The sequence below is a fragment of the Lichenostomus cassidix genome, chromosome 2 (genome assembly GCF_008360975.1).
Source record: "Lichenostomus cassidix isolate B80296 chromosome 2, HeHo_3.0, whole genome shotgun sequence".
Classification (NCBI taxonomy): domain Eukaryota; kingdom Metazoa; phylum Chordata; class Aves; order Passeriformes; family Meliphagidae; genus Lichenostomus; species Lichenostomus cassidix.
In genome coordinates this window covers 41,186,353-41,202,537 of record NC_139482.1, presented here as the reverse complement: position 1 = coordinate 41,202,537, position 16,185 = coordinate 41,186,353, and the positions used below count along the sequence as shown (strand labels likewise).

At 36.4% G+C, this 16,185-nt stretch overlaps 1 protein-coding gene across 2 annotated transcripts in view; it reads left to right on the top strand.

Moving 5' to 3' along the window:
• Positions 1-16,185, top strand: part of OSBPL10 (oxysterol binding protein like 10) — a 114,166-nt gene that overhangs the window by 23,136 nt on the left and 74,845 nt on the right. For both annotated transcript variants that reach the window (XM_085051174.1, XM_085051175.1), the window contains exons 2-3: positions 8,267-8,448; positions 10,207-10,286. In XM_085051174.1, coding sequence (XP_084907300.1) covers positions 8,267-8,448; positions 10,207-10,286 — 262 coding nt within the window. The remainder of the gene's footprint in view (positions 1-8,266; positions 8,449-10,206; positions 10,287-16,185) is intronic.

Genomic DNA, 16,185 nt, shown 5'->3' with positions numbered 1-16,185 from the left:
TATTTGCTCAGCAGCAGTTTTGCTAATGGGAGTAGAGGGATTCACAAATATTAGCGTGTAAAAGCTTCTTTCACAAGCTAAGAATAATTGATTGTCTCATTACATATATATATATATTTCTTTATTTTGGAGAAAAAACTCAGATTTTTTCCAATTTTTAGTGTGTGTGTGTCTCCTCCCCACCCCTTTTAAGGTTTGGTGGGGGTTTTTTGTGTATTTTTGCTTTTGAATTTTTTTGGTAGATGATTTGTAATGATAATGAAAGCAAATTGTTTTTTCTCATTTACTTACTGATTCTACTTACTGATTCTCACCAAGTTTAGTAATAAGTTCTAACAGTTTTTTCTCTGGATATTCTTAAGGTACTTTGCAACTATAGTATTCCATGACTAACTATATGCATTCTACTTCTTTTCACCCTCTTAAAGGTTGACTAGGTGAAATCGAAACATCTGAATGTAAAGCCCAATTTAGCTAGATTTTGGGATAATAAAAGAAAGTGAAGTGCTTGATTTCTGATAGCTGCCTTGTTTATTGGTGGAATTTTTATTGCTGACTGGGACAGAGCAATACTGCACAAAGACTTGGAGCAGAGAAGCAGTTGGCCACACAGGCTGCAAAGTAGGTTTCTGTAATTTTACTTTCTGAAAGGAGAAAGGAACCTTGCTCCTGGATAAACTGGAAAGGTGAGACTGGGAGAAGATGAACCAGACAGCTTCCTTCCTTTTGGTGTCCAGATGATTGCAAATGACTCCTGTGGACTTGGCTTCAGTAAGAACCAATTTAGTTACTAAGCCTTGCGTCATGCAGAGCACTGCCTTCCGCTCAGATAGGGAATGAAGTTGGTGTGTATGTCTAACTTGTTGTCTTGTGTGTGTTTCCTTGATCTTGTTTTGGAATTGCATAGAATTGTGTCTTTCTAAAGGTTAACATCCTTTCATTACATGCAGATCATTAGAAGTGACATGTAAGTACTTGGTTCTTGTTTTCTTTTCAGTCTTCATGGTTTTTCTTTCAAAGGCAAGAATATTTTCCTGCCTGGAAGCTGTTTTTAATCTTTGACCTGAATCGAGCTGGTATTTCCAGAATTAAAATTCAGCAGCCCTTTTATCCCTCCAGTTATGTCCCTTTTCTCTTGACCCACAGTACAAAACTTTGGGTCTGCTTAATTGTTAACTAGTAGTGAAATTAGAGCAAGGAAAAGGAGGGACTGTTAAATGACAGGAATTAGCATTGGGTAGCCAGCCAGTGTGATGGACTGTGAGCAGTAGGTACTGTTAATGGTATCAAACTCAACCGTGTGCCTTTTGTTTATGTTTGTCCCTAAATTGCAGTTGCTACCCCTCAGCATGGCCATGTTGTACTGAAGCATAGATTAGTATGATGAATTACTTTTCTGCAATTCTCTATAAGCTCAAAGCGTGGTGGGTAGAAATGGATGCATTATTTTTAGGCCTGTTCTTCCTCCCTGCTTCCTAAAAAGCAACCCCTAAGCAATTTTTAATGTTTATTCTTACTGTATTCTTTTTCCTTAAAATCTGGGCAACATATCTGCTCCTGACTACAGAGCAGTTCAGACAGTTGAAAGTAATTGGCATTGTAAGCAGAAGCTGATGACCTGATGAGCTGGTCAGTACCAGTTGTTTCCAGGTACTGAGAAAGAAGTGACGTTTTGGTTCATAAATAAGGCTTTTTGGGACTTGACAAAACAGGAAAGGAGATTTCTCTTAATATTTAATTGTATGAGAATTCTGTGGATGTTAATGTCATGAAGGGCATGATCAGCAAAAATAAGCTGTTAATCTCTTAGATGTGGATAATACTTCCTCTGTTTCTTAACTGCATTTTGGATGCGGAACACCTCTAAAAGCATCCAGCAAATTATACTTCATCTTGACTGGATTCCAATAATGCAGAAAAATTACTGTTCTAAAAATCCAATTTTCATACAGAGATGCTCAAAGTCAGTAAAGCTTTTAATGAATACTCTGGTCCTTACGCTTTCTTATGTTAAAAAATGATAAATTGAGGAACATCCATGCAGAAAAGATGGTAGAGTTACTGAAATGTGAGCATGTTCTCCTGATCATCAGTCTTTAAATGACAACTTTAGAGATAATTTTTAATAATAAAGTCCTTGACTGTTGAATGTGTGCGTGCCATGCTTTATCTTAATTGGCTTGAATAATTCCATTAATTTTATGGATCAAGGTAAAAGGGGAAAAAAAAAGAAGCAGTTGTATAAATGTGGTACCCAGGATGTCCTAATAAGATACAGTTCTCTAAAAATGAAATATTTCTATGTGACAACTCATTCAGTTACTGGAGCCATAAATTTTGCTTTTCTTTGACAGAATAATTTACTTTCTATCCTACAATTCTTGCCCTTTTTTAAAACTAGTTTTAAAAGAAAGAACGAAAAGTATAGAATAGTTTGATTCCTTATTTTTGAAAGCCTTCCTTTAGAAGGTGAAAAATAGGTGCTGGCAGTGACTGGAGGAAATTGGAATGGAGCAGAAGGAACACGTGTCTGGAAACTCAGAAATGATGAGAACAATGGTTGAAGAAGAAGGTAGTGAAATGCTTTTGTTGTGAGCTGCTTCTGTTCTTGAGTTAATTTGATGCTGAAGCATGGAATAGAGCACAGTATTTGTCACATTGTCTGGAATGAAGAATTCAGCAGTCTGAGAAGGGAGAATACATGAATTGTTACTTTTCCAATGTGGTAGGGAAAGTGATGCTTCCTATCAGGGTTTTAAATCTGGTTGAATACCGTTCTGTTTCAAATAAATGTATTTTATTTAAACGATTTGCATTTTTATGGCTAAAGCAAAATAAAAAGTATATAATAAAGTGTGTATTGTGAGATTGGCTTAGGAGAAAAGATGTCTGTGGAAGAGCTAAAGTGGTGTTTTAGAAAGAAAAGTTCCTCTATTCATCAGGAAAAAAAATCTTCAAATATGTGAAACAAGGCTAGCCTGCTGTAGAAACAACCCAGCATCCCTCTCCATCCAAAAGTACTTGCTGTGTTAGGTCATCATACAATGAAAACAATTTTATTGTTTGGAAATTATGGAAAAGTGCAAGATTTTTGCCTTTAGTCAAAGAGATTTGTCTGTGCTAGTTTTCAGTATTTGTGCATCCATACTGTTTTCAAACATGAAGTCTGGGACTAGACAGAGTCCAGCTATGAAGCATGAACTCGAGTGTTGGCTACTTTTTGAACCCAAGGACATAATTAATACAATGCTGCTTTCCAAAAGAGGTGAGGTTGTTTTAGAAGATTGACTCAGAAATTGAAGATTTGACCGAGACTGTAGTTGTCCAACTGACTGCAAATGTCTGTATAAAAAAAATCTCCTATCACATTATGGATTCAAACTGGAAGTTGTACAAAATCTGGTCCAGAAAACTGACTTAACTGGGAAAGAAGGGTGTGAGGAAGATTCAAATTGCTAGGAATGCATTACACAATGGAATGATTTAGCAATCCTACATTGAAAACTTCTTGGGATTACAGAGTAGTGAAAACATGGGTTCAGATGGTTGGTTTCTGGAATGTGTTAAGAGTAAGGGAAGAAAAGGAGGAATGTGTTGAGAGGTGTTTTTTCTGCTGCGAGCATACTTCTGGGTGCGTTACAGGTTTGCATCCGAGTGACAGCTTCAAAGAGCAGTGCATCATGTTATGATGTGTAATTGAATGATGAAATTCCTAGAAATGTGATTTATTTATTATTATTTACTTACCAAAGGATTCATTTCCACTGGAGAATATGGAAATGAATAATTTGACTAGAAATGGGAAAATTAGTGTTCTTAAATCCAGTGAGGTGAGTAAATTACGTGGGAAATGTTTGTATCATGTGCTTCTGATACTTACGTGTGTTTTTTAAAATTAAAAAAAATTCTTTATTGCCTCCAATCCGGTATACTGTTGAAATGTCAATTATACTCATGGAAGACCTGTTTAGCTGCTGTTCTTTGTTGACAGGCTGTAATTGCAGACCACTTTCATCTCCTGCTGTACTACTAGCATTTTATTACTCTTTAAAGCATAGTCATTGCTTTTTCTTAAAGTCTTCTTGAATAGGGAACTAATAATAAATTATTATAATACTATATAATTATATGAGCATGTTATATTTATTACTATAATAAATGCTCATATTACTGAAAGCAAATCCAGTTGAAATAGTTTATTAGTACAGTGTTTGACCCTTCCCTTCTAAGAATCCAGAAGGCAACATAGTTATACTTCCTAGCATGTCATTCTTGTTCTGCTTGACATTTTAAAAAAGTTTAAATGACAATGAGTGAATGAATGAATGAATGGGTGAAAGGTGTAGTGAAACACGAGTGTTTTGTTAAGACAGTTGTAGAATTTATAAGATTTAGGATTTGTGCAGAGGTGACACTGGTTTTGAAATATGGGAAGTTAAAGCGAAATAAAGTGTCATCAGGCCATATTGACAAAACTCCTGAGTGACTTAAAAAGTAACAATTCTTGTAGCATCAGACTTCAAGTTTGCCAGGTGTGGTGATTGTTTTTCTTGTATTTCATGTCAGTTGGTAATGGCTCTGCACTTGGTTGGAATGGCAGAGGGGGAGTATCCTGGTGGATCTCAGGAGCCTGGGGGAAGCTGGACTAGAAGATCAAGAAGCCTCTAGTCTCTGAACGAGTTCTCACTTTAAATTGAGAAAGCCATTGGCTTTTCTTTTGTGAAGTAGCCTTCTTTTCGTTGCCTGTAATTTTACATGTCTACTTTGAAGGGTGCTTAAGCAGTTAAAACTGCTTAAAATATGCTAAAGTGGTGATTTACTAGCTTACCTCTAGATGAAATCTTTTAAAGACTTTTATTTAAAAAAAAAATCTTTCTCCAGTTTTGGAATAACGGAAGAATTTAGCTATCTTTGGGAAGTGTCTTTCAGTAACAGTTATTTCACAATTTCTCTATAGCACTATTTTTTTGTATAAGTACAACATAACTTGGTTCTGCTACCTCCTGCCTGCCTGTTCTCTAAAGAGTATGGTAGTTTTCATCACTGTTGCCTGTAATTTAATTACAGAAATATGGCATCATGGATAAATGATGAGAGCAACGCCAGTAGAGAAATACAGGATAAGGCAGCAAGATGAATCAGTTGTAGAGAGGTCAGTGCTGTTGTTTCCCTGGTAGGCAGAACAAATGGCTTTTAGAAGTTAAAAGAGATCCCTGTCCTTTTGATTCAGTTGCACAGCGCTTCTAAAATGGGACACATATCCTTCTGTTCTGCTTTGTCTGTGTAATGCTTTTCCATCCTCAGTTAATGAAAGACTCTGGTCTCCATTTCTTCTATGTTTTTGTCATGGTCTGAACTGGGTCATCATTTGGTCTGTGATGCAAGAAAATGTTTTTGAAAGCTGTTTCTGTTTTTCCTATCTCTTTGTGTTCCTCCCTCCTCCACCTCCTTTGTATGAAGCCCTGTGCTGCTTGATTTGACATTTAATTCCTTATTCCTTCTCCTGGCTTTTTCTATCCTTTTAGCGGTTTTCAAAGTGTGTTATCTCCCTGCTCCTTTTGTGAGGCTGTAGTTGTCTGTGCAGTTTATTCTTGTCTCTCTTTTTCTGTGATACTGCTGTGTAAAAGGTGAAGAGGGGAGTTGCACATCAAGCCATAACCCTTGAAAATGAAATGCTTGATTCCATGTGATGTGAACAGTGTCATGACCAGGACACTTGTGAAAAGTTCCTGATTCTTTTGGGACAAGAAAGAAGGCAGGATACTTGCTTGACAAGGGTGATGTGAGGGCTTGTGAGAACTGCGTACCTTTTCCTTTCTTAAGATTACTGCTTGATTTCTACTGCTTTTTGCAGGCTTCTAAGACATCATCACACAAAACCCAAGATACAAGGCTAGTGATTATGTTCTGTTTTTCTGAAACAACACAAGATAGGTTGTGGTTGGCTAGAAGGTCCAGTTAACAGTACTGCTGTAGCTGTGATAACAAGGATGTGGAAGGATGCTGTCTCTGCGTTTGGGAATTTGCAGAAGTTGCTGCTGTCTGATGTCATTATGCTGGTAAAGGTATACTCTCTACTCGAATGGCTGGTTTCCTTCCCTGGGGTAGCTTTAAGCCAGTGCAAAGCCCATTTTTGTGGCGCTTACAGTCATTCTGGGAGTGCTTTGCTAGTCTAGCATGTAAAAGTTTCTGAGCTGAAGTGCTCGTAGTGTTTATGTAACTTAATAGATTCTGTTCTAATAGACTCAGAGGAAATTTTTTCCTCAAATCCTTTGGTCTTTATAGGAGAAGGAGAGACTCTTTCTTGCCTCTCTTTTTCTTTCCTTTTTTCCCCCTCTGTTATTCTTTTGTTACTTGCAGAGCTGTACTTTAGTAACTACAATGATAATTTCCAAGGTAGTAATCGGTTAAGAAATGGCCTAATAACAAAGACTGAAATAAATTATTTGTACCTGAACAATAAAAGGACAATGAAATTATAATGAGGATGGTCCAGGCTCAGAATGGACATCACTGCATGTAAAGTCTAGACTTGTTTGCCTGAGACATGATGAGGAGAAGCATTAGTTCTAGGGTCAAGCTACTGTATAATTTTCTTTTTTTTTCAGTCGCTTCTGTTTGGTGCTCTGCTTTTTCTCCTGAGTGTGTAATAGATATTTCCAAAATGGGCAAGAAAAAGTAAGACTGAGCAAAATTAAAATTTACTGTAAATGTGCAAGTCTGACTTCTTTAAAAATATTTTCCGATTCTGTTTTCCCCTGCAGTTAAGTGCATTGTTTTCTCCTACTAAGCAACCTGAAGTGAAAAAATGCTTTTTAAGTGGGAGAGTAGTATCGTAAAATATTTTAAAAGTCAAATGCAACAGGAAGGTTATCAACAGGTACAAGACAAGTCAGTAATGTAATCTGAAATTTTGGCAATTTCCTTTTAGGGCATCTTTATTTTTAACTCTGCTGTTGAAAATACGGTTGGCATTCAGATTACCGTTCCTGTAGTCCTTTTTTGTGGTGAAGATAACCTATAGAGGGAAGGTGAAGACATGTGCTACATGATTACAATAGGGAGGCTCTCCATTTGTTTCTTGTGGGAAAGGATGCAGGAGTGCTTGAGGGTGATGGAGTCAGGGCGGAAGTGAGGGGTGTAGTGATGCACTAGTTTAAAATTCTTTGGAGCAGGGTTGTTAATGTGTAACAATTTAAAGAGAATTTGATCTCTGCTCTGATGCTAAGGCAGTGGCAGTAGAGAGTTAAGGGTAGCTGCAGCAAAGGAAGGGGTCCAAAGCAAAACGTCTGAAACTCTGTAAATCTTAGGCAATAACTGCTTGCATCATGTCCAGGCTTATTTAGCTTGAATAAAGAGAGGAGCAGATCACCACCAATAACTTCAGGCTGTGAAGACAATCTTGGAAATACTCTGTCATGGGAAGAGTTAGAGATGCTCTGCGTATGGGGGTATGATGAGAGAGCTGAGACAAAATGCTGCTTTCAAAACAAAGTGATAACCTGAGCAAATTTGGGATATACAAAGCTGCAGAAGTCTGAATAATCACAGTTTCTGAAATATTGTACACAAATTCATATGATCTATGATAATCTTATCTTAGAGGAACAGTCACAAATAGTATGTATTACAAATGCCCATGTGGGTGCGATTAACCAGATTGTTAGGGGTGGTGTTTTAGAAGAAGCTAAGGGGCTAATCTGCATTTGTGTGGTTTTCACTCTGCTCTGTTGAGGGTCGTAGCAGACTGACCTTCATGTGAGCCAGGAGGTTGCTGTCTATTCCCTCTTTTGGTCAAGGGTTAGTGTTAAATAATTATTCTGTGTAATAGTGTAGAAGATTTCCAGAGGAAATGGAATTTAAGATCTGTGCTGTTGTGCAAGATAGGTTTATTTGTGGAAAAAAAGAAATGTTTTATACTCTTGAGGCTGACACACCAACTTTGAAATACCTTCACTTTCATTTAGGTGCACGTGGGCAGCCCAGTTAGTTTGTTTTTGGTTTTTTTTGTATGATCTTTCAGTCCTAGCTGTTGGTTTTTTGTGAAATGGCTTGTGTTATGAATAAAAGAATAGATCACCTACCCCTGAAAAACCAAGCCTCATGATCAGAATAACAGTACCGTATAAAATTGTAATTACAAATATTACTTTAACCTCATTTGTATATTTATGATCTTGATTTAAGATCAATCTCTGCCCTTTTTTGGATAAATGTGTGAAAAACTTGTTTAGAAGTACAATATGCTTGTAATTTCTTTCCACAGGTACTTTGTGCTGGACTTCGAGACAGGCATTCTGCAGTATTTCATGAATGAACAAACTAAAAACCAGAGCCCGAAGCCACGAGGAGCCTTGTCTTTAGCTGGAGCTATCATATCGCCCAGTGATGAAGTGCCACACATGTTGGTGGTCTACTCTGCTAATGGAGAGATGTACAAATTAAGAGGTACAGTGCTGCTCACAGTGCCAGCTAAATTGTTCTCTCCCATTCCAACTTCCACATCTCTTATGTCTCATTTCTCTTTTACTTCCCTGTGCTGTCAGCAGTAGTGGCTATACAGCTGTATTATTACATACTGTATTTTAAAACACAGTGGAAGAGTAATCTGGGGTTAAGTGTGTGTGACTTTACAACGTGTAGACTTTCAGAGCTGGCAGGTGCCTCAAGCTGGTTTCTGTAATCTGTTACTGTGGCATTTTGATTGAATGCTATATCTTATTTACTTCCAAAGGGAAAAAAAGCTGCTTTCATTGCTGTCCACAGCATAACATTTATTTTCTAGTATTGTTCTCCCCTGCCACCATCCTGCAGATAATGTGCAGTAATGAATCTGATGATGGGTCAGAGAAGGGGAAAATGCCAGTGGAGGCTGCTGAGATATGATGTTCTTATCAGTATTGGAGTAATTGAATGCACCTGTAACATAAAATATTCCCTTCCCTTGTTCCCAAGTATGAGACAGATTATATAGGGTATATAGGAGTTACTTTGGAATATTTACAAAAAAGGAAAAAAAAACAAGGCAAAAAAAAAAGAAGAAAAATGTTCTGATTATAAGGTATTTTCAGTACAGTTGATTTATCATTATGCTTTCATATCAAATGAATTTATAAAAAATAAACTGTTATTAAAAAAAAAAGACATGTAATGTAGTGTAACAAAAGTATTCTTAGTTTTATTCTGACCACAGTTTATCAGTTGTCCAGCAGGACTAAGTATGCAGGAGTCCTCTGTGGTACAGTGTGTTGTTCTTTCACACATAGAACTGAAACACAGGAACAACCAGGGAGAATTTGTTAAAATGTTTTAAAATTTGCACAGCTAGAAATCATGAATGCTTGTTGTTTCATTATGCTTTTCCAATCACTTGAAATTATCAAATGCTTACAATATGCTGCTTTTAATTTAAAGAGAACTATGAATTTGATTAACACCAGTAAACAATTTTTATGCTGAGTCAATAACCGTTAAGATACTCAATTACAGAGGAAGTAAGAGAAAATATTTACTGAAATTATCAACTCTGTATTGCCATTCTTAATGAGGATTACTGTAGTAGTTGTTTGTTTAAGAAAAAAAAAGCTTCTCTCCTAAACAGACTTACTATATTACACAGGAGCCACCTGAGAGCAGACAAACTCTTCAATAATTTTTAAAGCTGATTTTAAAAGATGTATGGGGAAAATTGTGATTTTTATTCTTGTGTCTTTAAATTGCATGTGAATGACATGGGTTTAGAGAGAGATTTTTTTGAACTCCATTAAAAGACAAGCACTAAAGTATCTGGGGAACTGGTAGCTTGTCTGGTAGCTGACAGCCTGAGTGTAGAGCTTTTACTGATTTAAATACTAGGGTGTGGCCCTTGTCCTTCTCAAAAAGAGACGTGAAACAAAAGTGGATGAAAAATTTTGAACAAAAACATCATCTTGAGGTTGGTAGTTCTGCTTTTACTAACACATGGAGGAGATAACTATGAAGAGGACTCATAAGCTTATATCTTTCAATTGGCCATAGCCTCTTAAGTACAGGTTTAGATGTTTTGAACTGAAAAACTCAAGTGTACTTAAGTAGCATAAATTAGGATTTATACTGCATCCTAATCAATAATTATTCTTTCCCTCTCTGCCCTGCTCTTTCACTTCTTGTGGAAAAAAGAGTATTGATTTATGTGTGATCCCCTGCATTTTACTATTTCTGTTGTAGCTGCTGATGCAAAAGAGAAACAATACTGGATAACTCAGCTTCGATCCTGTGCCAAACATCACAAGGAAGGTGATTCTAAGGTAAATAATTAATAGTGAGAAGTAACAATTATGTTTTAAGTGCTGTAGGTGAAGAACAGCATGATCTGGAAAATAGATTGGTTGCTGTAATTAGTGGGTTGATGTTTAGAGGGTTTTGAGTAAAAGCAGCAAGTTGTCATTTGTCACTAACTGGAGCAGGCTTAGCTCAGTTTGGGCGATCTTAATAAACATTGTCCTATTAATGAGAAATTAATGAAGTGTATGGTTAATTGAGTGGCTGGATCAACCATTTATTTTTAAACACTGTGTGATGTCCTGATTAGTACTTAAAAGTATTAACTAACATTACTTTTACTTAATTTTATAGGATCTAGTGACTTTTATTATAGGAAGCTTCAGATAGATGTTAACAGCAGTCAGTCTTTATCTTCTTTACTAAATCTGAAAGAGCTCATCATATGAAGATTTATGTTATTTACTTCTCTTTGGAAGTAATTGTCCACAATTTTTTCCTCAAACAGCAAAATATTTTGGACAGAGTAAAAAAACCCATAGTGTAGACTTGAAAAACAGCAAAATGACTGGTTGAGGCTGTCTTCTACCTGCAAGTAAAAATGGCATGAATCTGTTAAAATTCCAATACACTTTGAGAGTGGAAGATATTAAAAATAAACAAAACCCTCCATTAGAAATTAATTATTACTGTCTTCATGTATGGTTTTGGTGTTAATGCTAAATCTCACACACAAAATTCCTGCTCTTCAGTCCTTGAAGCATTTCTGTTGATATCCTTCAAGAATAAAAAAGATTGCTTTTCTCATGACTAATTGTTTTCTGTATTAAAACAATGCATACAGCTGCAAGCTGAAAGGATTCCTCACTGTTTCAAGATGTTGATAATAACAGTGTTCTGTTAACTTCAGTCAAAGCTGTGATCCTGAGTGTCTTTGAAAGTTGCACTTCAAAAAGATGAGTGGTGTTTCTAGGAGATTGCCGTTCATTGAAGTTAGGTGAGGTAAAACCAACCTTTTGTTCTTTTTGAGTGACATGGACTTATCAGGAAGCGATTGTATTACAAGTAAAACCCTTTTTGAAGGAGAATTAAGTAGCTTGAGTATTGCAGTACTTTAAAAATTCTTATGCGTGGCAGTTCAGTATAGTTTTTATTTAGGTAAGGCCCAGTACTACTCAGGTGCAACTCTGCTTGATCTGGATACTCTTACAGTTGTTGATTTGCAGCTCCTGTGCCAGATGGTGATGGTAACTTTTTATATTCAATTGCCATCAATGAATTATTCCTCAACATGTTTTCAGGTCACTTCTTAAATGCATTTAAGTGTTTAGCATCTCTAATGTAGCTGTGATGAGGTGGTAAAACTGCTGTTCAGTATATATGATATTGGAGACCTGTGCGATGGCATACTGATTCTTACACTTCCAGACTCTGTTAATTTCCATAATATTTCTTAATACTGGATTTGTTCTTATCCTTTTGCCTCCTTCTGATAAGTTATTCTATTTTAATAGCAAAATCTCATTCTAGAGTGGCAGTAATTTAGTTGAAGCTGATCTTTGTGTACCTGAAATTGGGATACTTTTTCCTCCTTAGGTAAAAACTGTTGCACTTAGTAATAATTTCTCTTCAGACTACCTTTCATGTTGAGCTCCTTCAGCTGGTAGTAGTATCTACGAATTTTGATTTGTTCTGAATTAGTAAGTGTGTCAAGAGAAAAATCTTGGTGTTACAACAGTGAAAATAAACAGCAGTTAGTAGTGGTGCAAAGAAAGTAAACAAAATCTTAGAAATTATCAGGAAACAAAAGAGATAATACTTAGACTGCTCTAACTCTGTCAAATACTTGTATTGAATACTTTTGTTGGTTCACTTCCATTTCTGAAATGAAAAATTGGAGCGGGGAAAATGAAGTACTTTTCATTGTATTTGTTATTCCTCTGTACAGGATGAACTCTGTGTGATGAAATTTGACTTCGTTGTAGTTTTTTTTTTTCCTGCGGATGAGAATGGAAAGGACAAATCAGTATAGTAAGTGCTCTGCAGTGACTGAATAGGAAGTATTTGCTAGCTAATAATAATAATTATTTGTTAATAATAACATTGGTATTGGGAGCCTCAAAGAAAAGGAGTTGAAAACAGGCAAAACAAAACCAAAAACAAACAAACAAAGCAGAAAATTCAAGACCCCCAAAAGGATATGAATAGAAAGTTGAGATTATTTTGGGATGGTTTGGATGTCAAAAGTATTTATAGATTTGAAAAGTATTTGAAAGGCAAGATGTTGCTAGAAAGTCTTGACTAAATGAGTGGGAAGCTAGTAAATACAGACAGTGTCTGTAAGAGAAGATCTAAGACACAACTTTTGGAAACTGGAAGGGTTTAGACTGGGGAGCATCTCACTGGACTACTTGTACTCTTGCAGAGTGACCTACAGTGCTATGGTTTGCTCCTGTATATGTGCAGAGGAGTAAAGGAATGTTATTTTGGTATTTATTAGTCTGAGAAAAACATCTGTGGCACAGTGCCTGTGAAAATGATGATTATCAACCATAAGCAGATATGACAATTCACTTCAGAAATGATTTTATTGATCTCGGGAACGTTGCATTTACTTTCCAAAATAAACAAAATTGTTTGCTTCTGGTAAATGGTGAAAAACACTTCAGCTTCTTTGTTTTTAATATGCCTTTTTCTTTTGCCCCCTCCTATCTTCTCAGTATTAGAGTATTAACTGAAAAGAATATTTTACCTGACTTTAGCATTGCATATAATGCTAACTTGAATTTCATCTGCAAGTAAGTTTTAAAACTTCTCTCTGCTTTTCTTTATAAAAGGAAGGGATCAAAAGCTTTAATGCTACAATGATTAGACTTTGGAGATCAGATATTGTTTCAAGGTAGCAATCCTTCACAGAAATTCCAGAAACTAGAAAAAGAGTGTCTTTCTATTATTTTTCTTTTTTTTTTCTTTCCCTCAAGGTTTCTTGCTTCAAAACCACTGCCTGATAGGCAGTAAGAGAAGCAAGAACCACTTAATTTCTTTCATTTCATCTTCTTGTGAGTTTTTTTCCCTCTTGTAGATGACAGTACTTCATACTAAATTATTATTAGCATGGGAGTGGAAACATGCTCTTTAAAATATTTTAAATTTACATAAAGTAGCATTCTGCTATTTTTAGCCACCTTACTGTTTCTTTTGTGTTTAGCTGAGGGACTGGAATTACATAGAAAGGTCTGTAATGATACAGAGAAGGGTATATGTTTGATGTACTTTTGCATAATCGAGGACTTAACAAACATCTGTATTTTTCGGTTTCGTTAAAATAGCTCTACCATTGATAGGACTGTCATGATGTGATTTTTTTATTCTGGTGGCAGCAGGGCTGGATCTCTTTATCCCTCCCTCTCTGCATACTTTAAGGGCTGCAGTAAGTGAAAACTGCAAGTTATCTGTCTTTCATAGGGCTGTTATGAACAGGCAGATAGTTACTCATGTGTTCCAAGCTTCTTGAGTTTGAACAGAATCCAAGCTCTGTCTCAGCTGGGAACAGCATCTGAAAGTTGGAATCTGGGTGTTTGCTTCCAGCTTCTTCTACGGCTTAAATTCACCTTTTTCACGGGAATACTGAGAGGCAGAAATTTCTAGTTGTTTTGTAGGAGTCATACACTTGAAGGAGGTGGAATGGGAAGGTAAAAATATGCAGTGTGGGGTATATTTTATGTTATGCAAGTAGTATACATTTTAAATTTGAAAAAAATAATGGGATAACCAGGCAAGCAGTGGGAAGTTTCCCAAGAATACCAGTGAAGCAACTCTTGTCGACAGGTCTTTCATACTGGAGAAGGAACATATTTTTGAGATCTTGAATAGATCTTATCAGAAGGGGATTCATAGAAAAACATGGTAATTTGGAGTATGTTTTTCAAAGCTGAAGCTGTGTCACTGTTCACTCTTTCTGTGGAATATTCAGAGATCATTCCTTCTTGCTGCACTGGATCTTGATCAGCACTAGTTTCCTTTCTTTTTCACAGCTACTGCCTGCTTCAAAATGCTGCTGATTGACTTGTTGTGACTGTTTTTAAAGCTTCAGCTGGGGATTGAAGTGGTGGAGGAAATTAAATAGAGAAGTGATTAAAAAAAGAGCAAAAAAGAAAAAGTTGTATACTAAAGACTAAATGGCTAAATTTAGTTGCATCTTAATGAATGGTCCAAAGGTGAGCTATACAGCTAATGAGTGGCTATAACACAAGCTAAGTCTCTGACTTTGTTTTAATTAAATTTTACACGGTAATGATAAAAAAAGCGGTAGAAGGAAAGTGTTCTTTGGCAAATAATTCCCATGCTGTCAGATAATCTTAATGTTCTTGGTATTCCCATACAAATCTCATTTCACTTAATTACAGATTGCTCAACCTCCACAAGTGCCAAATCAACTGTATTGGAAAAAATCTTCTATGGCTGGATAGGATTGCTGGTTCTTTCAGACTATTCTAAGTGAATATTTTGTACAAGCTTTAATTAAAGCATTAGTCAGATTTAAATTCAATGATACAAAATGCTTTCAAGAAGGCGTAGGCTTACGCATAATTTCTGTGGTAACTTCCAAGAATAATTTTGTATCCAGAAATTGTCACAAGCTTTTTAGTTCTTCTGTTTCATACTCCCTTATTCTTGACTATTTAATGATGGTGGCTGTAAAAGCACTGCTGAAAACAAACACACAGATTTTTAAACCAGCTCTTAATGCCAGTGTGTGCAATAATGCTGGATTTGCATATAACCCATGTGTATCTCAATGTGTCTGTATCAGGAATGTGACAGGGAACAGAACCTTTACCCTGTGAAGTAGCTTCTGTCTTAAATTATGCTTTGGTGGTAACTTTCAGCTTAGGTCTATGTTAGAATAAGGAGACAGACACTCAGTTGTTTCAGCATTAGGTTTGGAGCTGTACAGGGAACTAGCTGCTTAAAATTGGATTGTGTGGATTCATCTTTAAGCTGAACTCATTTGCTGATTCCTTGCCGCTGTAAATTGCAGTCCAATTCCCTTCCTTTTGCTGCCACCTTTTGTGTGGGTTTTGTCATGTTTCCAGTTCTTGTTAACTTAGGCATCAGAAGTAGAAACAATGGCATCCTACGGAGAAGGACTTAGCTCTCTGACCAGCTCACTGAGAAATGTGTGCCTCTGTCTCTAGTTCTCTACTTGCTTACTTCTCTGGAGTAATGGCGGGGGAAAAAAAAGTCCAAACCTGCTCCTTTCAGTGTCAACTGCAGTAGCAGTTTAGCTGTAATGTGAAACACTACATGCAATAATGCCTCAAATGTAATACTTTTATCAAATCATTAAGAGGCAGATGTGTAATATTTCTCCACAGCTGGAAGAATGGCTATCATAGATCTTTGGTTTTATCAGGGTTCTCTTTGCCTTATTAATGAATGGCCACAGAGATACCTTTAAATTTCTAAGTGCATCATTGACAAGCTGTTTTTAACATCTGCATGATAACAGTTTTCGTAAAGCCAGATTAGTGAAAATTTCAAGTCTTTCTCAGTGTTGTTTTGGTTCTGCTGTGCATATCAAACCACTTTGCCTTTTGAGCTTTACTCTTCCCTCTGTTGATATGCCTGTCTGCTTCCTCTTCTCATCCCTGACCTGTAGAAGTCAACTGAAGAATGGCACTTCTAATTAGAACATGCACTGAAATCCTCAGTTGTGAGGCTGAGAAGGAAGCAGTGTTTGGCTGTTGATAGGTGTGTGTTTGACATCTCTTTTCCTACCTTTGGAAGTTGCATGAAAGTAAGAGTTGTTCACAGCTCTCTGCTTCTAAAACCTTTTTAGAGAAATGGAAGAAAATCCATTTAGGATTGAATATGAATTTGCTCAAATGATTCTTGAGGAAGAAAGATGTTGCTGTTGAGCAG